Raw genomic sequence first — 27,279 nt, 5'->3', positions numbered from 1 at the left:
CGATAGCTAGACTGAGCAAGGTTGATGCATCAGTACAATTCTGAAGATGGAACGGTGGCAGTTGGCGGCGACGGCCTCTAAGAGCACGCCGGACCGGCGAGACCCATGCCCGGCAGGCGTCCTGGATGGGTCCTCAGGTCTTAGATGTTAGGTTTGGCTGCGATGTCTGTTTGGTATTTAGGCCCAGGCTATCTGCACCCCTTCATCAACTGGATAGGTGTAGCGACAGTTTGTTGCTTAGACGGCAGCTTTAGTCTTACTGTGGTATTACTTTGTAAGGTCTTATGAGAATAATTAATAAAGTGACCGTATGCATCGCTCAGATGCAAAGGCCGGGGGTCATCCTCCTTTTCTAAAACATGACTTTCTGCAGCTACATAAGCAAGCATCTGTCTAGAACCACTTCCGGTGCCATACAACAAGAGAACCCCGTCAAGTTCAATGCCAGTCTGATTTCTTTTGTTTCTCGTCGGGCTCATCAAGTCTTTTCTTGAAGATAGCTGAATTGCGAAGCTTCTCTCTGGACTCGTGAGCTGAAGGTATTCTTGAGTTGCCCCGATGTCCCTGAACAGATGCAGAGGCGGATTACATAATTTTAACTAATAGGGATATCGTGAATCTGGGTTACACACCACCTTGAATCGTACCGTTCTGAGAGATTCTCTCTTGTTTGCACGGTGGCCATCTTTTTCCTTCATAGCATTGGGAAAGAGAAGATTCTGTGCTTTTTGAAAGAACATGAAGCCCTCAATATCACCATTCCTGATGCCTGCTTCTAGCTGCAAGGGAAGAAAGCATCTCATCAAATGAACACAACTTGCTTAATAAGTACTGAAGAAGGCCGCTCACTTACCTGAACATGTAAGATGCAGATGAAGATGCTGGCAATGGGCAACCAGCTCTCATCAGGGGAGAGCGACAAGTTCGTTCTGGAAACAGCAATGACATTTGTAAGTTACCCGAGCAGACAGCTTGGGTCTAATCTCTAATTCATGGATAGAAAATGTGCAAAGTGTTGAACAGGCAAAAAGTAAGCCCACAGCAATTAGAACATGGTGGTATGCTAGAACAAGGTGGTATGGTACACCAGAAGTCAATATGAATTAGTACACCGTTACAACTTACAAGGCAGGGTGGCAAGTAACATTTGGCTAATCAGTAATGACACTAAATTTCAATCATCATACTCGGAAGAGGCAGAAAATGGAAAGTACGGTAACTTCGCTGCTCCATTTTGTATTGCTTCCATATATAAATTTACATACACATAGAACCACAACATGTACAACATGACAAAATAAAGGGCCAAACAAGTAATGACTGTACTTAACGTTGGTAGGTCCATATTTCATAGCAACACCATGTGATAGAACCAGAAGAGCAGTTCATAGTCCATAATATACTCCCTCCGTTCCAACATATAGCGCGCCCGCGCTTCCCGAGGTTCAAGGACGCACTATATTTTGGAACGAAGGGAGTACTACATTACTGACACCACAGAAGAAACTCGCATGAAAAATCTGACGACGGGTTGAAGTACAGATGGGGATAATGGCTGCTCACTCCAAGTTGTTTACCACATTGCAACTGTTAAGCAATTGAAGATGGTCTAATAAGTGGATCTTTGTCGACGGAAGCTTAGGGCAATACTGAAGTGGAATCCTCAACTTCCCTGAACATATGGGGATAATCGGCTGCTCACTCCAAGTTGTTTCCCCAATTGTAATCGTTAAGCAATTGAAGATGGTCTAATAAGTGGATGTTTGTCAACGGAAGCTCAGGGCAATACTGAAGTGGAATCCTCAACTTCCCTGAACAATCTACAGCTCCAATGGCACTAATCGGTGGATCTTTGTCGACCAAAGCTCAGGGCAATACTGAACTGGAATCCTCAGCTTACCTGAACACTCTACAGCTCCAATGGCACTAGTAAGTTGGCAATAGAGAACTGGAATCCTCAACTTCCCCGAACACTCTACAGCTCCAATGGCACAAGAAGCATTTTGCCAACCTAAGTCAGTCACTGGCTCGTAACACTAGCAACTACTCCTACCTAGCAGCCAAATAGTGATATCACAGAGCCGGGATTTTTCAATGCAAAACAACAGCTAATTGAAAGGTTGAAACACTAGTCTCAGATAAAAGCCTAACAGAGCGAATAATCAATTGTTCCGGGATACCGAACAAAGAAAACAGAAGCTCGTAGCTCAGGATTCACAATTATACAAACCTAAGGTAAGGAGCCAAATAGACGGCCGCGTAGAGCAGATACAGCTTGCTGCCGCTGTCGAGCCACGCGAAGACCCAGCTCTAATCCCAGGGAGAAAAGCACCCAAAACATTATCAGTCCGTGGGGAAAAGAAATAATAAGAGCAACCAAGATGCTTCGGCTCACCAGCCAGTTGAAGTAAGGCAGGAAGGAGATGATGGCCATCACGCCCATCCTCGTGTCCGTCGCGCCGAACTCCCCGTCGTCGTCCTCTTCCGCCGCCTCTCCTCGGACCCTGGCCGGCGGGAGCACGAGGGACGCGAGCACGCAGGCGCCGATGGCGGCCACGAACGGCGCGTCCTGCTGCAGCTCCGCGCGGCAGGCTAGGGTCCGCCTGCTGCGGGGCCGCGGGTGGAGAGAGCGGGCCCCAGCCTCGCATCCATGGGGGGCATCGAGGGAGGTTGCGCGCGGTGAGCGGCGGAGCGGCGGGGGGAGGGAGGCGGTGGTGGCGGCGGCGAGCATCGGGTGCCGGAGGGGGGAGAAGAGCAAGTGGCCGAGCAGGGGGTTTGACGGCTGCCGGGGTTGGTAGTACAGACACAACCTTTCCGCTTTCAGCTCATCTACGGAGTTCGCGGTTTCCGCTTTCAGTTACCGTTCACGTATAGTACAAAACACATGACCAGTTGAAAGCTGCGGACACTAAATGCCACTAAATTATTAAGTCGAATCTAGTTTATACTCCCTCCTTTCCGGTTTATAGGCCTTATCTCAAAATTTCAGTTTTTCCATTTTATAAGGCTTAATTTGGTTGTTCCACATCACATGTTCAGATTCCAAGGTGCATTAAATCATTGCATGCAAATATTAAGGGAAAATTGACCAATGCATGTACTTTATGCATGCATGCATTGCAATTAATGCATTAGTAAACATAATTTTAAGAAAAACAAGAGCATTAATTGAGTGCTTTTGCAAACTACAAAAAGTATTCCACCACTCACCATATACCTTGGTTGATGAGATTTTTGAATTGAGCCCTATAAACCGAAAAGGAGAGAGTACGTATTAATCAAAAGAACACTGTATAAGATCATATAACAAGGTAACTGATCCACATACATAAATGAGACCCTAAACAAATGGAAGGATACCAATACGAACCCCGCAAAAAGAAATACCACTATGAAAAAATAAACATATTGTCGTTGTACCACCATAGCTCTCGTTGATAATAGACAACATCAAAAAAATCCAGTCACTAAAATATATGCAAAGACCTGTAAAGAAACAAATACCGTTGAACCATCACAAACTGAAATAGGCAAACAACTGTACTAGTATCGCCAAGTCAAACAAACGATATTGCTGGCAAATACTCGAGAGAAGAGGTTGTAGAAGAAGACGATGTTGTGGTCAACGATACACTTGAAACCCAAAACGTCCTTCATGAGGAAGAACAAGGACAAAACTCACACGCTCTACGACAATGCTGTACAAACGCCATGAGGATGAAATCGAAGTCAAATGTCTTTTATTCGAGATGGCATTGTTATCACCATTGGGACAATCCTCTGCGACATCAAAATCTACTACACAAAGCATGGAGACAACGGCAATCTCCTCCACTCCGCCCACGACGCCAGAGAAACACTCAAAAGCGGAGGAGATTGGTTTTGTGCCAGCAGAAGACTTTTTTTTAAAGTTACCCATAATAATAATTCACATTCGATAATGAAAATGGATTTAGGAAACTGTCAAACAAACAATCTATTGCTGACCACCCTATTATGTTCCAGTTCTTTCTAAAAGCCCGTTAAATTTTACATTACTCCATTGAGGAGCTAGCGCCAGGGCTCTTTCTTGTCTATTACGAGACCTACGGTAATCTCGAGACCTACGGTAATCTCGCCTTTGGCACTCCACTGAATGGCCTGGCCCAAATCTGTAGATATTGTAGCGGTTCTATAAAGGTTCCATTGACATGTTCAGACAGTTTTTAGAATCTTCATGTTGTTCCTTTTTATTCGTTCGTTTCTATGTGTGTTTCTAATTGGTTTTTCATCGATTTTCTTGGGTATTTTGTTCACCAGTTTTCTACGGTGTATTCTTTTTCTTTTTTCAACACGTGTCTACTTTTTTCAAATATATAATGTACATTTTTTCAAATACATGTTCAAAAAATTAAATACATGTTGAACTTTTTTTAATGGCACAAAACATTTTTTGTTCAGAAATAGAATTGTATAAACTTATTTTCTGAAATGCGTGAAAATTTCTTTACACTGTCACGTACATATTTTGAATGGTATTGAACATCTTTTTTAAATTAAAAAAAATTACATTGTATAATTTTAATTTTTCTAAATTTCATGATTTTTCTTAAATGCATGAGCATTTTCTCAATGCCACAAACGTTATTTTAGAATGCTATCAACATTTTTAGAAGTTGCTCGTACTTTTTTGTAAACCGCGTGAACATTTTTAAAATGCGCAATGAACGTTTCTAAAAATTTAAAGAATACATATTTCCATTTGAGAAATGTGCGTAAAAGTATTAAACCAGAGAACGAAAAAGAAAAAAAAACGCACACTAGGGGCCAGCCTATTTAGGACGTCGTTGAGGCGATGTGTTCTTTCGTCTCGCATAATGCGAGACAAAGACGCGCCCAGGAGTTTGGCCTCATAACGAAAATCAGCAGTTTTATTGACAACCCCTAAAAAAACAGTTTTATTTACAGTACGGGGAAAAGAGATGTATCCTCGTAGGGCCACCGCCCATTGACCCAGTTTTTATTGAGACCCTGACCGCGTCCGGTCAGCACGGCAGGGTGGCAGGGTGGCCGCCGCCCGAGTCGGGTCAAGGTTGAAACGACGAATATTCGCAAAAAAAAAAAAAGGTTGAAACGACGAAGAGCGCCGAGCACAGGCAGAGTTGTAGGTGACACTGCACTTGTGGGCACCCCATGTTCGTTCGTTCCTCCGGGTAGGTACACTACACACACGCGCACTTCACTTGTGCAGCCTGCACGTCGTCAGCCCAACCCAACCACCCTCGAGAAAAGCGCGAGCCACAAACATGGACCGGACGACGCAACGTACCCAGCGGCGACCTTTTGGCCCGCTCGTCGGTCGCTTTTCGCGACGGACGGATCCAACTGAATGAAGGCGCGTCGGCGCGAGGGCGCCATCACCGACCAGAGGCAGAGTGTCCGTCCAGTCCATTCCAGTCCATCCGTGCCCGTGAAGCTTGGTCGATCGATCGATCGGTCGGTCGAACCAACCAACCTCCCCCTCCCCTGGTCCGTTCTTCTCCTTGGCAAAATCCCATTTCCACTTCAACGCTTCTTTTTCTTTTCTTTTCCTCGGTGAGAAAGATAAAAGGTCGTGCGAGCGAGTACTACGAGCCGTCGCGCGGGCACATGGCCGGACGCTTTTGAAACGACGAAAGAAAGCTGAAAAAGGTCCAAGGCAGTGAAAGTCCCCTTCTACACCCGGCTCGGGATGAACAGTAACTCGAAAAACATTTAAAAAAGTTCAAAAAAATCAGAAATTATTTTATGGCAAAACTTTGACAAATGTTCTAAGAGCTTGTAAAATTTCCTAACGAAATCAGTGTTCCAAAATGCTTTTGAAACTAGCATTTCAGAGTATCGATTTTTTTTTTACCACGACTTCCACAAGTGTGATTTCATGATGCAACTTTGCAAGCTCTTAGAACATTTATCAAAGCTTGCCATTAAAAAATCAGATTTTTTGAACATTTTTTAAATATTTTTTGATTTTACCGTTTGAGCTCGGGTGCAAAAACTTCATGTCCCCAAGCCAGCCAAATGCAGGGTGACGGACTGACAAGGGAGGTCGGCAGGGGCTAACAAGTGGCCCGACTAGACGTCTCACATGCCGGCGAGGTTTGCGAGACGCTTCCGGGAAATGAGGAAGGGGAACGAGAAATTACGGCAGGGGCCTGATTTGTCGAGTTCAATGACTCGACAGGAGTTCAAGTTTCGATTTTCTCCAACTCCTCGGCCAAGCCGAGGCAGGGAAATTCCGGCGCGAGAATTGCGTTGGTGTCGATCTCATCATTGGTGAATGTCATCGAGCCGTTTTGACTACATAGAGAGGCACGTATGGGCCACCAATAATGGAGTCAAATCCAGTAGATCTCAGGTAAAAGGTCATGAGCTGACAGCCTTGGCACGATGGTAGCAGAGACACAGGATTTTATCCAGGTTTGGGCTCTATTGAAGAGAGAACACCCTACCGTTCTGCTTTGATTGTATTGATCGAGGGAGTGCAGAGTACAAGTTAATCTACCACGAGATCGTGTGTATAAGTGTTGACATCCGAGGTCTTCTCGCCTCGGTTTATATAGACACCGGGGTACCTAGGGTTACATATAAGTCGGTTACATCTATGGGTTGACTCTCCTGGGGGCCTGGCGAGCCTGGCCCACTGGTTGGTTGCTTCGGGGATCCAAGGCCCAGCCCATATGTTCGGGAGCCGGCATCGTTAGCACCCCCCCTATTCAGGACACCGTCACTGAGGTTAGATAACGAAAATGGATTTAGGAACCCGTCCAACATGCGGCATGCTGCCGATGGCCCAATTACACCGCATCTCTTTCGAAAAGCACGTCAAATTGCGCGAGAGCTATATCTCGCTTTTAACGAGATGGAAGGAGCTCTCGCGTCATGCGCAGCGCGAGCGGCCGGCCACCGGCTCTCCGATTTTCTCTGTGATTTTTCTTTTTTTGGTTTGTTTTTTTGTTCTTTTCTTCGATTATTTTATTTTTTATCTGATTTCTTTGATTTTTTTTCTTCAGTATAACTTCCATTTTATTTGTTTCACCGGTTTTACTCGTTTTTCTCAGTTTACACTATTTTCTTTGGTGTTTTCTTTGTTTCCTTCTTCATTTTTCCTTGATTTTCTTTGGTTTCCTTCGTTTCTCTTTCTTTTTCATCATTTTCATAGGTCTTCGTTGGATTATTTCTTTTTTTCTTTGTATGTGTTTTTCTTTATGGGTTTCTTCTCTTTTTGAACCTTTTTTTATCGCTTTTTTTTATTTTCTATGTTTGTTGTACCATTTTTCCTTGGTTTTCTATGTACGTTTTCCATGTACATGTGAAACATTTATTTTAATACATGTTAGCATTTTTAAAACACAAGGTTAAGATTTGTTAAAAACAAATGTTTTTGATGCCTACATCTTTCATATACACCAAGAACAAATTTTATGCAGATCTAACATTTGTTAATACATGATTAGCATTTTGAAAATATAATGATTAACATTTTTTCAACTGCAAGTTTGATTTCTACTTTCTTCATAAACATTATACATTTTTTACATACATCTACGACATTGGTTTGATATACATTTAAATTTCTACAAATACATGATTACCATTTTTTTATAATGTCACATATAATTTTTCAAATACATGAACATTTTTAAAATGTCACAATGTTTTTTGTATGCGATCAACTTTTTTTGTATATATCGGGAACAATTTTTATACATGTTTAACATTTTCTAAATACATGATTAATATTTATATATATATATATATATATATATATATATATTTTGGTTTCTACTTTTCGCACACATTGTACTTCTTTTATACATTGGGGAGATGTTTTATGCATGTGTAAGATTTTTTAAATACATGATAAACATTTTTTCATATATATGTTTTAATGTCTATTTTTTACATACACATTGTACACTTTTTTTTTGGGAAACTTTTGATCTATTCATCTCCAATCATGACAGTACAACGAACACAAGAAATAATAAAATTACATCCATATTCGTATACCACCTAACGACGACTACAAGCACTGAAGCGAGCCGAAGGCGCGTCGTCATCATCACTCCTCCCGTGACAGAGCCGGGCACAACTTGTTGCAGTAGACAGTCGGGAAGTCATCGTGCTAAGACCCCATAGGAGCAACAAACCAGAACAACAACCACCGCTGATGAACAGAAGCTTAGATGGGAAGGATCCAACCTGAAGACACATGAACAGAGACGAACAAAGACCGGTTCCGAGTGATCCACCAAAGACAACCTCCAACTGAATCCCGCGAGATCCGCCGCAAACACACCTCCACATACCCTCCGACGATGCTAGACGCACCACCGGGACGGAGCTAGGCGGGAGAACCTTATTTCATCTTTAAGAAGCCGTCGTCGCCTCATATTCTTGAGCAGGACACAAACTCTAACAAAACTTGAAAAAGCACCTAAAAACGAAGCCCTCCTGCCAGCAAGGGCCGGGATCCACCGCGCACTCATGGCCCTAAGGCCACAAGAGACGAGGCAGAGTGGCGTCACCGCCGACTGGAGGCAAAAACCCTAACTGCCTTGTCTTGGTGGAGAGACAAAGGTATCAGTGTACACTTTTTGTATACATTAGAAACATTTTTCCATACACGTTTAACATTTTTCAAATGTAAGATTAACATTTTAGCATTCTATATATAAAGTGATTTTCATATTAGATATATTTAGAATATTTTGAAATTTAAGCAAAGGTAAAAAAATTAAAAGCAAAAAACAAAGTAAAAATGTGAAAAAAGGGCTCAATGCCTGCGATCCCCGCTGGGCGGCCCATTCCAGGCGCTGCTTGACGACTGCACTGACTATGTCGAGCCCGTTAAACTGTATAGTGACCCAGGGAAGAGTTAGGCCCAAAAGAACCAAAATCAGCGGGGGGTTTTTTCCGATCAAAGGGGAGCCCCCCAACTCCATTTCGTAGAAACGAAACCAAGACCACATAAACGACGAAGACTCCTGGTCTACACGCCAGGTCCATGGTGTCCCAAGAGTTCACCAAAACGACCAGACTCTTAGGACCAATTACAGCATAACCTAGTTACATCTCCCTGCTAGAAACGAAAGTTACTCCTCTTAACAGGAAGAACTACAAAGCTCAGGACATCGGAACAAAAACCACATGGATCTCATCTGCCATCCTCGGGTTGCTCTTTAGTTCCTCCAATGTAGCTCCCCCCGCCCTCCCCCATGTGCAGTGGCTTCAATGGTTTTTGCCCAAGACAGCGGACGCTGAGACTCGGTGCACTTCAGTCTGGTTCGAGCTCCAGGGGTAACTTCAGCTTCTTCAGCAGGTGGTCTCTGAATTGAGCCGTTCGTCCTTCCAGCAGTTCCTTGTGAGGTTTTGTCCAGTCCCCTAAATAATGGATTATCTTCTACCAGACCTGCTTGATAGAGATCCATTTAGTTGTACTACTAAAAACAATATCGTTCCTGGTATTCCACAATCCCCAAAGGACAGCAGAAGAGACTACATTTAAACGTAAGAATCTGAATCTCTTGTTACAGAGCCAACCACTAGCCAGTTCTAAAAAGGAGTTAAAATTCTTATCAAAAACTAACCCCACTTCTTTCCAAACCAACCTAGCAACCACACACTCAAAAAACAGCGGTTCATCGTACGGAATGAAAAATAACACAGCTGTACTGTTGTAGGGGCACCGGCCAGCGACCCAGTGTGCCGCCCGTGCCCGTCAACCATTGAGACCCTGACCCGGTCCGGTCAGCACGGCAGGGGGGGTGGCCGCCGCCCGAGTCGGGTCAAGCCTGGAACGACCAAGAGTGCCAGAGTGCAGTGAGGATCACACCGTCACACTATACTTGGGAGCCGCTCCATGTTCCTGCGGAGTACCACTACACACACAAGTGTAGTATACTTGTGCACCCTGCACGTCGTCAGCCCAGCCCAACCACCCTGCGAAGAACATGGACCGGACGACGCGACGTGCCCAGGGACGACCTTTTGGCCCGCTCGTCGGTCGCTTTTCGCGACGGACGGATCCAACTGAATGAAGGCGCGTCGGCGCGAGGGCGCCATCACCGACCAGAGAAGAAGCGAGCCCGTCCAGTCCCGTCTATCCGTGCCCGTGAAGCCTGGTCGATCCATCCATCGACCGGTCGAGCCAGCCAACCAACCTCCCCCTCCCCCGGTCCGCTCTCCCCCTTGGCCAAATCCAGTTTCCACTCCAACACAGGACGTGCGAGTGAGTACTACGAACAGGCGCATGGCCGGCCGTCGGCGTCCGCTTTCCCAAAGCTGAAAAGGGTGCAAGCCAATGCAGTCGGGAGGGGAGTCGGCAGGGGCTGCCATGTGGGCCCGCGCCGGACGTCTGACAGGAGCCGGCGAGGAAAGGGAAGGAGAAATTTACACCACCTGCTCCTCAGCGGCCGCATTCAATTCCTCCTCCGCTGTTGCTCTACAGGGCGTGGGGACAAGGAATTGAAGCGCGGGTGGAGGGAACGCAGGGGTCAAATGGGCTCGGCTCGTCCCGTCTCGCCTCGTCGTCTAGCCTGCCGGCGCGAGTACATCTGCTGCTGCTGCTGCCGCCTGCTCTGCTGTAGATTTGGTGGGGAGCGGCCGAGGGAGGATATCGATCTTGATTTTTTAAATTTATTTCTCGGGCTCCGCGGCTGTCCGGCCACGATTTGATTTGATGTTGCTTGGAAATGTCAACAGAGATCGGGGAAATGGTTTCTGTTTCCGGTTCATCTGGAGCCCTGCCGCCCCTACGCCGCGTGACATCATTTCATTAGTAGAGTGTGACACCTCCAGCTTATGCTTCTTCCACTTGTCCAGCCGTCGGAAAGTATGGTGTGCTAGTTCCAGAATCGTGTATGTGCTATCATGCCAGTGAGAGCTTTCACCGTTGCGAGCAAACAAACATGAATGAAGGCGTAGGCCAGATACTTGTAGCATGCCATCAGGCATGATAACCATGAAATGGAACACATGCAGCATCAGTCTTTTCAGTTAGATTTTTCAACATCGACCAGAGCCCTGTATATTCATTAGGATTATTATACTAGTATTAGCAAATTCATAAGGAGAACCGGCCAAAAACCGACGGCCTCCTCCGTCAACACGCACACGCACAACTCGCAAGATCTTGACAGGACCTGCTGATACATGGGTGAAAAAGTCAGGGATTCGGTCACCCACATGTCAGTTTCCTCTTTACCCATATGTTCCATCCGCTTCATTAGAAAAACCTTAAACCTACCACCACCACCATCACCATTCACCAACAACTACTAGAGTACAAAACACAAAGAAAAATAATTAAGAGCAGAGCCTGGGAAGCAGCAGTAACTCCCAATAGCCGGCAGGCACTGGCCACCATTTCCCTTCAGTCCGTCTCTAACCTATACATGTTCGTCACCGATACAGGCTGCTGCCGCTGCAGGCGCAAAAACCATGGTCGCAACGCAGCACCACCAAAAGCGCAAGGGGTTCAAACAAAAAACACAAACCCATATATGTCACTGGCTGCCTGGCTGGCTGTAAGTAATTAAGCGGTCGGTAATTTTCTTTCCTTCTTCTGACGGTGGTGGTGCTGACGGGGGGGTCTTGGCCTGGGGGGAAAGGAGCACTGTCAGCCGGCGAGGATTGAGCCGGCCCTGGTCTTGGGCGGCCGCGGCGGGGACTCCACCTCGCCCAGGGACGGCGGCCTCTGCGACAGCTTCTTGGCGGACGCGCTCTTCTCCTTCCTCTCCATCTCCTCGTCCGCCTCCATCTGCTCCGTCCTGCACTCCTCGCTGCAGAACGCGATGTCCCCTCTGCTCAAACGAAGGATTCAGGTTAATCTCAGTGTATGCATGGCATGGCATGAACCAGTAAACACATGGCTTGGCAATCACTCAACGAACTAGTCATGTAACATGTCTGTCTTATCACACCTTCCCTCACAAATGGAAATGTTCGTTAGCGGTAAACATGCAATTAGTGAAAGATCGTACTACGTTTTTTCATACTGAACGTCTGCTTGATCCTCCACTCCAAACCAATACACAAGGAACCATATAGTTTTCACCTTCATGCGGCGAAATCACAATCTCAAAATGAAACCCAAGGACCCTACACAAAAAGCCACAGTTTTTGTTGAACCCATCCACCAGACGGAACGAACAGCAGTAAAGCAGTGGGATGAACACCTTTGGCATCTATCAGAAGCTCTGATGATGATAATCCAAAAAAAATACACATGCTTAGCAGCTAAGTCTCTCCTGAATCCCGGTCAGTAACTTTGTAGAGAAAAATCAGCGGTAACTCCACACCACATGCAAGCGTGCAGATGAAATCGTGACCGTAATTAAGCCCGGCGATTCAGGCCAGCGCGGAATTTAATGGAATCACGCGCAGAGTAAGCTACCACCACCCGTACGCGCACGACACAGACGACAGGGCCTCTGCACCAATAGCCCATCATGAAAAAGAAGAAGAAAAGGGAAAAGCGCCCGCACCGATCCCTTCCCTTGTTTGTCCTAGCACCAAGAAACGAATGGCATTATGTAACCTTTTTCTTTTCTTTTCTGGAGAATCAGGCCGGCACTGGCTCCGGCTTTTCCCCCGGCCGGCGGTCAAAATTTCTCTTGTTCCGCCGAGAAATACCAGCTCCGAACACGCCGGAAGCGGCCCTGCCCGGGGACCCACCGGCCCGTACCAAAGACACAGGCAAACACGACGGACGGAGGGAGGAGGGGGAGGAAGGATGGACGGAGGGAGGAGGGCGCCGGGAGCGGACCTGTACATGAAGATGTCGCGGTTGCTGGCGATCGGCTTCCGGCAGAGGAAGCAGGCGTCGAGGAAGTAGCCGTACGGCAGCCCTCCGGCCCCGAACCCCGCCCCGGCTCCCACGGCGCACACCAGGTCGTCCTCAACGCCGGAGCTGACGAGCCGGGTCCACGCGTCCGCCGACGCGCCGCCGCCGCCGATGGTCGACGTGCTGTCCCCGCCGATCCCGCTCCCGCTGCCGCTGCCATTGCCGGCGCCGCTGCTCCCACCCTTGCCCCCGCCGCGGCCCAGCAGGCCGGCGCCGGCGCCGCTGCCGTGGGCGGAGGCGGAGGAGGAGGAGGAGTCCATCGCCGGCGCGGAGGGATCGGTCCCCCGAGGGCCGGATCCGGCGACCGGGGGGAGGAGAGGGCCTTTATCCTTCGATCCGGTGGCGCTCCCGTGCTCGTCCTGGCGCCGTGGTGCGGTGTGGTGCGCGGGCGAGAGGGACGGTGCGCGAATCGGTGGTGTTTAAAGGGGAGACAGGCTCGGCAGGAGGTGGGAGGTGGTTTTATTAAGTGAGTGGGGGCGGGGAGGGGAGGGCCGGTGGCGGGTCCCGCCCACCCTTACTGGTGGGGCCGCGGTGGCGGGCGGGACCCACCCCGGGTTTGCTTTGCCCCGAGGCTCCGAGCAGGGGGCCTGCCGCCTGCGCGCGTCCGCCCTTTGTTTCCGTTCAACGTTTCTCGACGCTTCTCTCTCTGTTCTTTTGCGCCTGCGGCGTGGGGCCACACGGCAGTGGGATTTTTCGTGCAGTGCACTGTAGGTTTTGCGTGCTCCGGGGGGTGCTTGTTGAGAAACTTTGAAACGGGAGGAAGGAGACAACTTCGGATGTTTATAGAAAAGCTTTACATGTCACTCGCTTAATCTATTTTCAAGAAAGTTTACAAGAGGACATTCCCTCAAAAAAAAAAGTTTACAAGAGGACATAGCCACGTGAATATATTTCTGGAAGCTAGCCAGATGGACAATGCACCTTGCCCAAGCAAACACACTAGAAACTCGAAATACTAAGTGGAGTACAAGATTATGGCACGGTGTAAATGGCAACCAGCTAAACATCTAGAGGGTTGGATGAAGCAACCGAGGTTGTATTAAACCGTAATACAAGGCACCACTAGCAAAGGAAAAGTGAGAAACTCCAAAGGACACGACATGAGAGACCCAACCAAGGCAACGCCGAAATCTCGAGCACGGAAAGGCCACATGAAGTAAACACCCAAGGAGTTACGTCATCGACAACCCCATGCCATCGATCACTCACTGGAAGGGTTGGCATTGTCCAGAGCAAAGCAGACTGTAAATAAAGACGAGAAAAGAGTCGGACTCGTCGAGCATGCATGAGAAGATTGCGCAAATTCTCTACTGATAGGGTGATCATTGCCCATGAGAGTAGGGAGAAAGAGCGATGATGAAATGACATGGTCTTAGAGTGTCACGAATGAAACCATCTCCCCTAGAAGGGCGGTAAATGCCCAAGGCGGGGGTGCAAATGAAGGGTATTGCACGACAACGAGAGTGACGGCGAAAGGGGTGCCAAACGGCGAGAAGGTGTAGATTTTGGAGGAAAATCACAAACAAAGTTGACGAGTTCAACGTGGGGATAAGGAAGGACATGAAGACCACACCACCAACATGAGGAATGACATGTATGTAATTTTGTCGTCATGGTCAGATAGAGCTGACTAGGGACCCCCCACATCCCTAAGCCCATCGCAGAGGCATGAGGGAGGCAGGTCAAAGCCTCTAGGGTGAGTGCTGGCCAAAGGTGTCACCCATTTATCGACTCTCCAAACGTCCCCCCTCCATGAAAACCAAATCACACAGCCTAAGGATGCTAGCAGCATCTGGCTAAGGCTTTGAGTTTGGCTGGCAGTCGTATCCAAGCCAACGCGTGTGTTACGGGCACACTATGGTAGGATCTAGGGAAGGTGAAGCACGAGGTGTTGGGACTATTTTGGATACGAGTGAAAAGGGTAGAAGGTTGCAGGTGCAAGGCATGGGTTGGGTGCAGCCTCGCTACCACCGTCTGCCACGCGGCTATGCTCGACAAACTCCAACGAATATGTTGGGGAGAGGGAGGTGTGCGGGTGGGGCCTTGAGTGGATGGCGCACAGCCTCTAGCCACCCGGTTTCTCTCACCTATAGTCATTGTTGAATGCGATATCCTGAGATGCATGAATTTCAAGGAAGACAACTTTTTGTAGCAAAAATGGCGTTAAACTTGATGCATTTTGTTCATGGCTTATTTGATCGCAATTACTTCTTAAAAATTATAGGGCCTAAGGGAGAGAAACCTCTCGGCACAACTATATTTATGCGGGTAGACTGACACAACTTATTAATTGTGCCATGAGCTCCATAAAAATATTAAATATTCAAACCGCTAAGTATTTAAGAAAGGTATCTATTATCCGGGCAAACACAAGAAAACTCTGACTCCGCGAGTATGCATGAGAATATTGCGCAAATTCTCTAGTGAAAGGGTGGTCATTGACCATGAGAATATGGAGAAAGAGCGATTCTAGAACGACAGGGTCTAGAATGTCACCAATGAAACTATCTCCACTAGATGGGTTGTCATTTCACAGGGCGAGATTTAAACGAAGGGCACTACATGACAACATGAGTGACACCAAAAAGGGGGAATCAAATGGCGACCAGGTGGAGATTTTTTAGGAAGCTCCAAAAAATGTTGATGAGTTTGACGCGGGGAAAGGAATGGGGATGAAGACCATGCCACCAACACGAGAAACGACGTGCATGTGATGTTGTTGTCATGGTCGAGATGGCACCCCCTCCATGAGAACCAAATCAATCAGACCCGACAACCTAAGGGCGTGAGCAACATCTGGCTAAGGCTTCAAGTTCGGCTGCCAGTAGCGTGCGTTGGCGGGCACACAATGTAGGATCTAGGGGAGGTGAAGCATGAGGAGTTGGGGATCTTTTGGATCTGAGGAATACGGAGAGCGGGTTGCACGTGCGATGGGTGGGATGGGTGTAGCCTCTCTGCACCATCTGTCATGGAGGACTCTGTGGATAATGGTTAGGGAAGGGGGAGTGAGGGTGGGGGCCTTGGGTGGATGGCAGCTAGGCCTATGGAGTTGCTCCATACCTCTCACGTATAGTCCTTGTTGAATTTAGTATCATGAGTTACTCGAGTTTCTCACGAAGAGAAGTTTTTTCACATGAAAGAAAAAAGGTGATACGTCTCCAACGTATCTATAATTTTTTATTGTTCCATGCTATATTATATTCTATTTTGAACATTAATGGGCTTTATTATACACTTTTATATTATTTTTGGGACTAACCTAGTAACCGGAGGCCCAGTCCAGAATTGATGCTTTTTGCCTATTTCAGAGTTTCGCAGAAAAAAATATCAAACGGAGTCCAAACGGAATGAAACCTTCGGGAACGTGATTTTTGGAACGAACGTGATCCAGAAGACTTGGACCCTACGTCAAGACATCAACCAGAAGGGCACGAGGTAGGGGGGCACGCCTACCCCCCTGGGCACGTCGTCCACCCTCGTGGGCCCCACGTTGCTCCACCGACGTACTTCTTCCTCCTATATATACCTACGTACCCCCAAACTACCAGATACGGAGCCAAAAACCTAATTCCACCGCCGCAACCTTCTGTACCCGTGAGATCCCATCTCGGGGCCTTTTCCGGAGCTCCGCCGGAGGGGGCATCGATCACGGAGGGCTTCTACATCAATACCATAGCCTCTCCGATGATGTGTGAGTAGTTTACCTCAGACCTTCGGGTCCATAGTTATTAGCTAGATGGCTTCTTCTCTCTTTTTGGATCTCAATACAATGTTCTCCCCCTCTCTTGTGGAGATCTATTCGATGTAATCTTCTTTTGCGGTGTGTTTGTTGAGACCGATGAATTGTGGGTTTATGATCAAGTTTATGTATGAACAATATTTGAATCTTCTCTAAATTATTTTATGTATGATTGGTTATCTTTGCAAGTCTCTTCGAATTATCAGTTTGGTTTGGCCTACTAGATTGATCTTTCTTGCAATGGGAGAAGTGCTTAGCTTTGGGTTCAATCTTGCGGTGTCCTTTTCCAGTGACAGTAGGGGCAGCAAGGCACGTATTGTATTGTTGCCATCGAGGATAACAAGGTGGGGTTTATATCATATTGCATGAGTTTATCCCTCTACATCATGTCCTCTTGCTTAAAGTGTTACTCTGTTCTTATGAACTTAATACTCTAGATGCATGGTGGATAGCGGTCGATGTGTGGAGTAATAGTAGTAGATGCAGGCAGGAGTCAGTTTACTTGTCTCGGACGTGATGCCTATATACATGATCATACCTAGATATTCTCATAACTATGCTCAATTCTGTCAATTGCTCAACAGTAATTTGTTCACCCACCGTAATACTTATGCTCTCGAGAGAAGCCTCTAATGAAACCTATGGCCCCCGGGTCTATTTTCTATCATATTAATCTTCCAACACTTCGTTATTTTTATTACCTTTTATTTTACTTTGCATCTTTATCATAAAAATACCAAAAATATTATCTTATCATATCTATCAGATCTCACTCTCGTAAGTGACCGTGATGGGATTGACAACCCCTTTATTGCGTTGGTTGCGAGGATTTATTTGTTTGTGTAGGTGCGAGGGACTTGTGCGTGGCCTCCTACTGGATTGATACCTTGGTTCTCAAAAACTGACGGAAATACTTACGCTACTTTGCTGCATCACCCTTTCCTCTTCAAGGGAAAACCAACGCAGTGCTCAAGAGGTAGCAAAAGGGCATCCATTCAATTTGATGCATGTTGTTGGTGGCTTATGTGATTATTATTATTTCAAAAATATATGGCCTAGAGAAGAGAATCTTGTTGACACAACTATTTTTATGTCGGTAGGTTTGACGTAACTTATTAATTCTGGTATGAGCTACATAAAAATTATGCAATGTTCAAACCGGTAAGTATTTGCAGAAGATATCTAGGGTTCGAGTGACGACTAAAGCAGCCTCAATTACACAAAAATTGCCAGATCGGAGTACATACCACAACCCTACTATAGGTCTTAAAGCAAATATTAACGAGATATTTTTCCTTCACACAATTAGTATATTCTCTCTTGTAGGTGCCCACGTTACGTAAACCCGCGAGTACCCTCGATAGGGTGGCAAAGTGATGCGTCTATTTTGCATATTTATTTTTACTATAATTTATTCTAATTCAATGATGTATTCCATAATATGTTGCAATTCTAATGTCTTTTCTCTATTATAATGCAAGGAATACAAAGATAGGGGGATTAACGAACAGCTGGCAATCTGACATGAAAATGCAACATAAGAGAAAGCAATTCTTCGAAGCTCAAAATGCAGCATAGATTTTTGGAGAATTATTTCAGAATATATGATGAATTATGGAGCAAGAATGGGCCAGAAGGGACCCACCAGGGATCCACACGCCCAGGTGGCAGCCTGCTACCTCTTGAGCACTGTGTTGGTTTTCCCTTGAAGAGGAAAGGGTGATGCGGCAAAGTAGCGTAAGTATTTCCCTCTGTTTTTGAGAACCAAGGTATCAATCCAGTAGGAGGCCACGCACGAGTCCCTCGCACCTACACAAACAAATAAATCCTCGCAACCAACACGATAAGGGGTTGTTAATCCCTACACGTTCACTTACGAGAGTGAGATCTGGTAGATATGATAAGATAATATTTTTGGTATTTTTATGATAAAGATGCAAAGTAAAGAAAGTAAAATAAAAACGGCAAAAGAAATAGCTGTCGGGAGATTAATATGATGGAAAATAGACCCGGGGGCCATAGGTTTCACTAGTGGCTTCTCTCAAGAGCATAAGTATTACGGTGGGTGAACAAATTACTGTTGAGCAATTAACAGAATTGAGCATAGTTATGAGAATATCTAGGTATGATCATGTATATAGGCATCACGTCCGAGACAAATAGACCGACTCCTGCCTGCATCTACTACTATGGTGACTCAAGGACTTCTCGCCGTCGTTTGCAAGGTGGAACTTTGGCGGAGCACTTTTGCTCTCCGGCAGAACAATTTTGCCAGGAAAACTTCCCTCTGGAAGGAGGAAATCAAAATATGAAAAAGAAAATTTAGATAGAAGTATGGTAAAAAAAGTACATACATGGATGAGTAACAGGAACATTGGGTAGCTAGACAAACATGGAGCAATCAGGGACATTAGCTAAAGTGAGGTGCATTTCCTTATCAGCTCTCATGTGGTACAGTTTCAACAATTCTTTCCAAAAATTGTGAGTGAAATAGGGTTTTTCTTATTTATTGCTGACATCCACAACAAAAGTGAACCATGTCTTCTTTTATCTCAAGCAAAGTAGTAATTTGAGTTATGACAATTTTTGTAATAACGATCTTTTATAAGAAATTATTTTTTGCTGACAGAGGAAACCTTTTTTCAGAGGGTGAAGTTTAACATTGGTAACGGTAATACAACTAGGTTCGGTGAGGATACATGGTTAGGGTAAACGTCTTTAGCCTTACAATATCCCACTCTCTATAATATTGTACAAGGTATGGAAGCTTATGTTGCTACAGTCTTACAGTCGGTTCCCATTAACATTCAATTCAGGAGGTCTCTCGTGGGGGAACATTGGAACTCGTGGGTGCACCTGGTGCTTGCGGAGGTTGATGGATGTTCAACTCTCTCACCACAGACACAATTTACTAGAAATTATCTAGGAACGGTAGTTTCACGGTGAAATCTATGTACTTGTATCTAATTGACTCTAGGCCAATCCCGAAATCACTTAATATCTGGAAGATTAAAGTCTCGCTAAGAATCTAAATCTTCATGTGGTTTGTCCACAAGGAAGTGATTGTAACCAAGGATAATTTGGTAAACCGGAGATGGGTGGGTAGTTCTCGATGTTGTTTCTCAACATGGCACTCGCAGGGTTCGGGTGCGGGTAATGGTCGCCCAAACCCGTACCCGTCTCATTATTTTTCGCCCATACTCGTACCCGTACCCGCACATAGGGTTTCAAATTGTTCCCATACCCGTACCCGGTCGGGTGCGGGTAATACCCGCGGGTAAAAATACCCATCTCGGCCACCTTACCCAATTCACACTTCATCATGTATTTTTCAACATTTACACATGTATACCACATTTTAGCATTTGAGCGCATATAGATGATGATTTTCTGTGCGATGGAATAAAGAATGATTTTAGTATTCATAAATGGATATCAATAAGCACAAAATAGATGGCACTAAACATTGTCCAGTTATATACATGGTTGAGTAGTCGGTACGTGAACTTTTAGAGAAACATTCACATCTATTTTTTTTCAATTACAAGACAAACAGGAGGGACACAATTTTCTCAAATTTTACTTTATTGAAGGTACTTCTGCAGCCCCTACTTCGAAATAATCAAATGAAGGAAACTATATCATAAGATCAACAAAATTGTGAGTCCACAAAACAAGAACATGCACATGCGTAAGGGGGGAGGATTTTGGGTCGAGGCTAGCGGTTGCATTATCCTTGGATACAATGGCTAGGTTCCTTTAGTGAATCACACGTTGAGCCTACTATTAAAAGAAATTAGTATATGGGTATGAGGGTACACGGGTATGGGTATTGCCTTCCCGTACCCATACCCGGCTTACCCGATGGGCACAATTTTTCCCATTTATAAACCCATGGGTATTTATTTCTTCCAAACCCTTACCCTAATAGGTTTTTAACCCGCCGGGTTCGCGGGTTGCGGGTACCCATTGCCATGTTGAGTTGTCTCTGTGACCAGGATGAAACCATACAACACCTCTTTCTCGATTGTCCACTCGCCAAACTTCTTTGGCTTACGATACATATAGCTTTCAATGTTTCCCCTCCAATTAGTATCAACACGTTATTTTGGACGTGGCTAATTGGCGTGGAATCAAATATTCCGGGACATATTCGGATAGCGATATGCGCAATACTTTGGGCTATATGGAACTGTAGAAATGATATGATCTTTAACAGACAAAATTTTATTAATTTTTTATAGGTTATCTACAGGGCCACTGCTTGGATCTGTACGTGATCGTTACTCACTCATGTGGACTCCAGGGAGCTTTTGGTTACTGGGTGCAACCGATGGAAGACGGTAGCACGGGTTATCTACAACCGGTTTGGATGGCGATCCAATAATAGACTAGGTGTTTAGTCATCTTGGCCAGTTTTTTGCCGGTTCTGGCAATTTTTGTCTTTACTCCTTTTGTGCTCCTTTTTGTGAGCCAGCACTGAACCTCAAACTCTGGTTTTGCACTATTGATCAATAAATTGGCCGCATGCATCACTCTGATGCAGAGGCCAGGGGATTTCCTCCTTTAAAAAAATGTTGTGCGGATCATATTAGTAGCAATGACTCGGGAACCCTCGAGAACCCTTTAGTACTCAAGGTCCGCCTCCATTTAGTTTAGTTCCTTTTAGGGAAAATTCCTTTTCCACCCCTAACTCAAATATGCTACTAACACTTCCTCCTAATTTTGACACCTACTTAGTTCTGCTTCTATTCCATTGTGTAGTGTAATAGGGGTTCAATTTACTTGTTCAATCAGCAATAACTATGTCGGTTAATTGGACATAAGTTGAATATACATCTTGTTCAGTCAACAAGGGCCCACATACTTATGAATAATCAATAATGAACTAAAAATTAAGTCGCAAATCTCATGAACCAAATTTGGATAATTATTTGAAACTTGTCGTTCTTTCTTTTCAGTCTGCTGGAAAAAAGAGGGAGAAGCACTTGTTCCTCAGAACGTTGTCATGGCGCACAAGCCTCTGAGGTTGTAACAGACTGCGCACTAGAAAAATACCAACATGCAATTTGGTGGAAAACAACCATCCGGCCCTCATTTGGAGGAGATTAAGAGGGATATGTGGCAATTTATGTGGATTTCATGAATTGGACTGAGCTCAATTGGGGGTTTCTTGCGTAGGGCGAGTTGGGAGGGTAATGCAGAAGACCAGTGTGAGTGGATGTAAACGGTGCCGATGGTTGGGTCATGCAAATTCTGACAACTGGTGGGAGCAACGCCCGGTATGAGGTAGAAGAAAATAGATCTGTAGGATTACAATAGAAAGGAAGAAGAGGAGGGGAAACGACTAGGGAGAAAGAAGTTGCCATGCCCATGGACTGCGTACCGGAAAATAAATGTTAGGTAATCTAAGGTGACGACCTGTTGGATGCCTGCAAAAATAAATATGAGAAATTTAAACAAAAGAACGAAACTGACGGACACGGACATGTCCAGGTATGTTCCAGAGAACCGGACGGAATTCAAGTTCTAAGGAGCAGAACTGAAGTGATCCTTATGTTCGCAAGGAAAACAAACAGTAAGTTTCGTACAATATAACTTGTCAGAATAAGAACTAAAATCGTAGGAGTGAAAATAAAATCAAATGGTACAAAAATCGTTACGGTTGGAAGAAGGAAATCGTGATGATATCTGATAAGGAAAATTTTACAAGGAAGTCATCAAACAGTTTCCAAAAATTGATATTTTTTTCATACATGAATTGAATCGGTTAGTCGAAAGACTGACATTTGAGAGAGCACATCATGTATCATAGGAAAATAAAAGGTTGGCAAAAAAAGTTGTAATTATGCATGACAACATTGATGCGATGAAATAGCGAATCAACAGAACAGGACAAACAGATGAGTTCAAATTAGGTAAAGAAAATTAATCGCATAGAAGAAAAAAAATAGAGAAACAAGACGATGAGAGGATTGAAAGGAATAACGTAGATGGCACAAAAGAGAAGAGTATTGAAACCTTGGAGTGGAACAAATGGAGCAAGGAAGAAGAACATGACCAGTTTAAATGAACGGCTCGAACAGGGAGATGTACCGTACACACAGCAACTAGGACATACCAAAACAGTTGCATCATGTATTTGTACAAGATAAACATGTATATTACCTCGTATTGAGAGGCTTCCGAATTTGCATCCATTTTCTAACTAATTTTCCGCCGGAACAACTTTGGCACAAATTAAATGACGCAGAAGGATATGTAGGTGCATGTCATGCGAATTTCCAATTGCCCCTTGGGTTGTTAAAATTTTTATCCTATTTTTCACGTACACTGGGTTTTGATTTTTAACCTGGTTTCCCATGTAAACCAGCTCAATTTCTTTTGAATTGAGAGCAATATATACAAGTGGGGATTTCTCCCCTGATGGCCGATTCACAAGAAAATGTTGTATTGGTATGATAAAAGAATGTACTTACACACTTAGCGTATACGTGCCTAGGGCAATATGTAGTAACTTGATGCGGTGCTACTAGGGGTGCGGAGCGGCGCCCGATTAACCGTGCCTCCTATTGAATCAACACTTGAAAAACCAGTTAGCCGAATTACGATATGTTAGTTCAGTTTATACTCGCTTGCCACCGTCTCTAATTTTGGCAACGTATGGAAGCTACACACAAGGTAACGCCAACCGTGGTGAGAGTCCGTCATCATTATTTTTCAATTGTGACATAGTCTATTAGGTTTACCGCAGACGGCTGTATGGAAAGTGGATGAATCCATCTTGAAGGAAAGAACAAAAAGAAAATGCGATGTCCCATAAGACCATAACTGATGCAAGAAGTCAAATGCATGCCACGACAAGTTGAACTGCGAGGTTTATATAATGCGGCAATGCCAAGCAGAACTTATAAAAGTAGATCAACATTCTCCGTCAAATGTGGCTACAAATTTGTTTCTTCTTCTTCTTATGACCTGCGCAGCCGCAGGGACAGAAGCAGCCATGATTTTTATACTCTTCGACCGTTTCATACTGTGACCAACCAGGCGCACCACACCAGCGCTCTCATTTTAAAGACCGCATGTAAATAAATTTATGCACAGTCCAACCCCCTAAATATTGTACGTAATTTTTAACGGTCTCACAGGTCAGCAGCGTGCACTTGAAAGTGTATAATATCAGCCGTATATCATTCTCATCCACGACGCCGGCGCCGGCGCCGCATCAGCCGCATGCCATTATGCGCCGTACGTGCTCCCAGCCACCTGTTGCGTTTCAGATTGTTTTTGCCCTCCATTTCCGCACCATGGTCGGGCACTCGGGCTCGTGTTTTACGTTTCGGCGATGGGTCGACCAGCCCGTGAAAGGACTTGTCGATCAGTAGGCGACGCAGCCACCCCACGCAGATGGCCAACCAAGATCACCAGCAAGGAGGCAGTTCAACCGTGCCACACGGTGACGGGGACAGAAGCACACGCTCCAGACACTTCTCCCCCAACTCACTCACCCACGCACGCTTTTGACCTTCCAAACCAAGTAGTACGTGTATGTAGCACCCTCAAAAGTGTCAACACGGGGGCTGCTTTTCATTTTTGGACAGGCATTACGATTTACGAGTAGGGTTTACGCTTGGAAACGTACCTCTAATGTGGCCCTTGCAAGCAAAGCTAACCCGGCATAATTACAGGTCCGGTAACTAAGCTCTCCAGCAGTACTCAGTGTGGGTACCTATCAGTATCAGTATCACACCCCTCACACTGACTGAGTGGTGGATTTCACTGTCTCGTTTACTCGTGCCTGTCCTGAGTAAGCGTAAAGTCTGAAGACTGACTGAAGCTTACATCGCCCTGCCCCGGAGTTCCGGTAACTTTGATGCTTACTACAGCTGATGGTGCTGGTGGCTCAGTTCGTCCGGCGCAAGACAGTGAGCGCGCGACAGTTACTGCCCGGACGGCGACGACCGGGGAGGAGGCCGCCGGGCGAGGAGGATTTTTCACTGGAGCAGAAGGGGACCGTCTAGTGTGTATAGTACACTTCAAAGGCTTCAGGCTGTCAGTTCCATTTATTGGAGGTGAAAAAAGTTACTTCTGGTGTACAACAGTACTGTACTAGTCTATTAGTGGCGTAATTGTCATCTTTCCCTCACGGTGGCGCTTGTTTCTCTGCCGTATGAGAAGGCGCTCAACTTTCAGCGTGACTGACAACTACGCGAGGATTGGTTTTTACTGTTTCTGAAACCGGAGAAAAGGTCGTGGAATAAAGGCACCAAGAGAACCTGCATGCTTCCCTGCATCGTCAAGGAAAGTGCTCTAAAGCACCACAAACAAAATTTGGTTAGCTCCTGTGTTGGACTAGTTAAACCGATTCGAACATGCATGCGCTAAATCACGCAGTACAAATATACTTTCCGTCTCCTAGTGCCGAACTGATGATTGAATTCCATGGAAGAATTCACTTTTCCTTTCGAAAAGCAAGGCAGAGGCATCATGCTCGGCAGGTCCTACACGAGGAGAGCATCGATGGTGCTCAGAACAAAGTACCACGCATGGTCCCAAGCTTTGCGGGCGGCATTCGGAGGATCTTGTTGTAACTAGCCAGCCGCAGATCGAGGGCGATGTGCGCTACACCGCGAGGCCAACGTGACACTGAAGGCCGTGAACCGTGATGGAAAGAGCCCCGAAATGCCGAGATAAAAGTGCACGCTAGCCCCAAGAGTGAGCTCCAGCTTCCTTCCCACTGCACAGAAGCCATCCTCTCAAGTCTCAAGTACTCTCTTTTCTTATGGTGCAGCTCATGATTGTCCTTGCAGGCTCATGAATCGAGCACAGGAAATGGCTGCTTAATTCGCTGACCACCCACCCGCTTAATAAATCCACACTGTGTGCCCATCTGCCTGTCAATTGTGAGGTAGAGCGTATAGAGTGGTGACCATGCGTACTGGGCGCATACGACGTACGTTTGGCGCTTACGATCCTAGCCAGATTAGGGGCGTAGGGGGATGCACTTTTGTGGGTGGTTGGAATGTCCCGATTTGCATGTAGCCCAGACACGGTCATGTGTCCCGGACGGACCCGGTGCTGGTGGTGGTCCGTGATTCGGTTCATCAGAGGATGCCAACAAAGGTTTAGGAACACCTGTCCTCTGATCAGATCGCAAAAAAAAGTAGATCCGCCGTCGCCGTCGGGATTCGGGACTAATCTCAAGCGTCGAACCTCCTTAACTCGCGTCTTTATACTTGCTGCATCTTACAAATTGTTCTACTACATGTATTGTATGGCGAAGGTGTCCTTGGCTGGGCCACGCAGGCGATGCCCGTATGCGTAGGGCAAAGAGAGACCTGTCGAGAGAGAACCCGAGACAGCGAGGCTGAGTGAGAGGAGAGACCCTGCCGCACCTCTCTCTCCCGAAGGAAACGGAAAAAGACGCGCGCAGAAGATCTTCAAAGCGCACCGTGGGACCCACATGGCATTGGAGTAGGGCCTAAAGCGAAAAAGGTCACGGGCCTTTTAATACGGAGCAGTGGACGGGGAGAAATAGGAAAGTGACCGTTTTCCCGGCGCGCGGCACCGGTTGCGCGCCCCTGGGCCGGGTAGGCCCGAGGAGCGTGTGCGCGCCGTGTGGGCTCTGGGTGGGTGGGTCCGGTGGAGAACGATGCCCGGAGATATTTTCCCAGATATTTTGCTCGGACGGACGGAGAGCTATACGGGTCGTGTACTGCAAGCCAGCACCAACGACGGGTCGGGTCTCGGGAGTCGGTGGCGTTTCGCGATGAAGCAAATCAGACCGGTGATTTAGGCGTGTGATGTTTTTTTTTTTTGACCTCACGGTGATTTAGGCGTGTGATGTTCGTATGAGGGTCGATGTTGCTTGCTTGTTTCCTCACGTACTGTCGCGGGTGAATGGACGCAGAATTATGGTCCCTTGCTTGCGTACTCCCTCTATTTTTTATACAAGGCCACTATCAAAATTACAATTTGCAGCTATACAAGGCCACTAACATCAACCGAGATAAAATTGATGAGATTTGCCTCGTACTAGCAACCGAGAACATTAATACCCCATGCATGCATGCGGGGGTGAGAATGTTGGTTTGGATGCACCGAATTAATCAACTAGCGAGGAGTGAGAGAGTTGTCTTATTGTGCGTTGAAGAGAAAAATACACATTAATTTACACGTCAAGCGAGGAGAAAAGACTAGTTTGCAACATTGGCTTAAGTGGTCATTAATTTCTACCTTGGTACCTGTAATATGGGTTTGTGGCCTTGTATACAAAAATGAAGGGAGTATCTTTTTGTGGTTTTGGTTTGGTCACCTTTTTTTTACGGGGAATAGAACTTGTATTACTCACGGGAAGTGTTCATACAATATCAATGTTGGCAAGTTCTACCATTTCAAGAGGACCTGACCCTCGCCAAGTCATGGTTCTATTTTCAAATCTAGCAGATCTAACTACAAAGCGAGAAACATGAATAATACAAGATAACCAAAGACCTCTCAGGTATTTGATCTCTTTGATAATAGACGCATAAATTGATCTATCCTCACCCTTACTCCGGATCAACGAGACCGCCATGGATGAATCCAACTCAGTAGTTATCGGCAAATCACTCATTTGAATAGCCAAAGATAAACCTTCCATGCATGCACATAATTCGGCCTGAGAGCATCA

At 45.9% G+C, this 27,279-nt stretch overlaps 2 protein-coding genes across 2 annotated transcripts; both read right to left on the bottom strand.

Annotated features, from left to right (window-relative positions):
* Window positions 1–267: 267 nt before the first annotated feature.
* LOC123054543 (uncharacterized) lies at window positions 268–2,799 on the bottom strand. The gene is made up of 5 exons (XM_044478327.1): window positions 2,396–2,799; window positions 2,231–2,310; window positions 854–929; window positions 648–779; window positions 268–564 (listed from the first exon to the last, which is right to left on the bottom strand). The coding sequence occupies exons 1-5, from the start codon at window positions 2,729–2,731 to the stop codon at window positions 439–441; spliced, it is 750 nt and encodes a 249-aa protein (XP_044334262.1). The 5' UTR covers window positions 2,732–2,799; the 3' UTR covers window positions 268–438.
* Window positions 2,800–11,053: 8,254 nt separating this feature from the next.
* On the bottom strand, window positions 11,054–13,306 carry LOC123054542 (ATP-dependent RNA helicase glh-2). The gene is made up of 2 exons (XM_044478326.1): window positions 12,791–13,306; window positions 11,054–11,825 (listed from the first exon to the last, which is right to left on the bottom strand). Exons 1-2 carry the CDS (start codon window positions 13,126–13,128, stop codon window positions 11,642–11,644), a joined length of 522 nt encoding a protein of 173 aa, XP_044334261.1. The 5' UTR covers window positions 13,129–13,306; the 3' UTR covers window positions 11,054–11,641.
* Window positions 13,307–27,279: the final 13,973 nt, after the last annotated feature.

The sequence above is a fragment of the Triticum aestivum genome, chromosome 2D (genome assembly GCF_018294505.1).
Source record: "Triticum aestivum cultivar Chinese Spring chromosome 2D, IWGSC CS RefSeq v2.1, whole genome shotgun sequence".
Classification (NCBI taxonomy): domain Eukaryota; kingdom Viridiplantae; phylum Streptophyta; class Magnoliopsida; order Poales; family Poaceae; genus Triticum; species Triticum aestivum.
The sequence above is the reverse complement of the archived record's forward strand: the minus strand, read 5'-3'. Positions and strand labels throughout refer to the sequence as shown.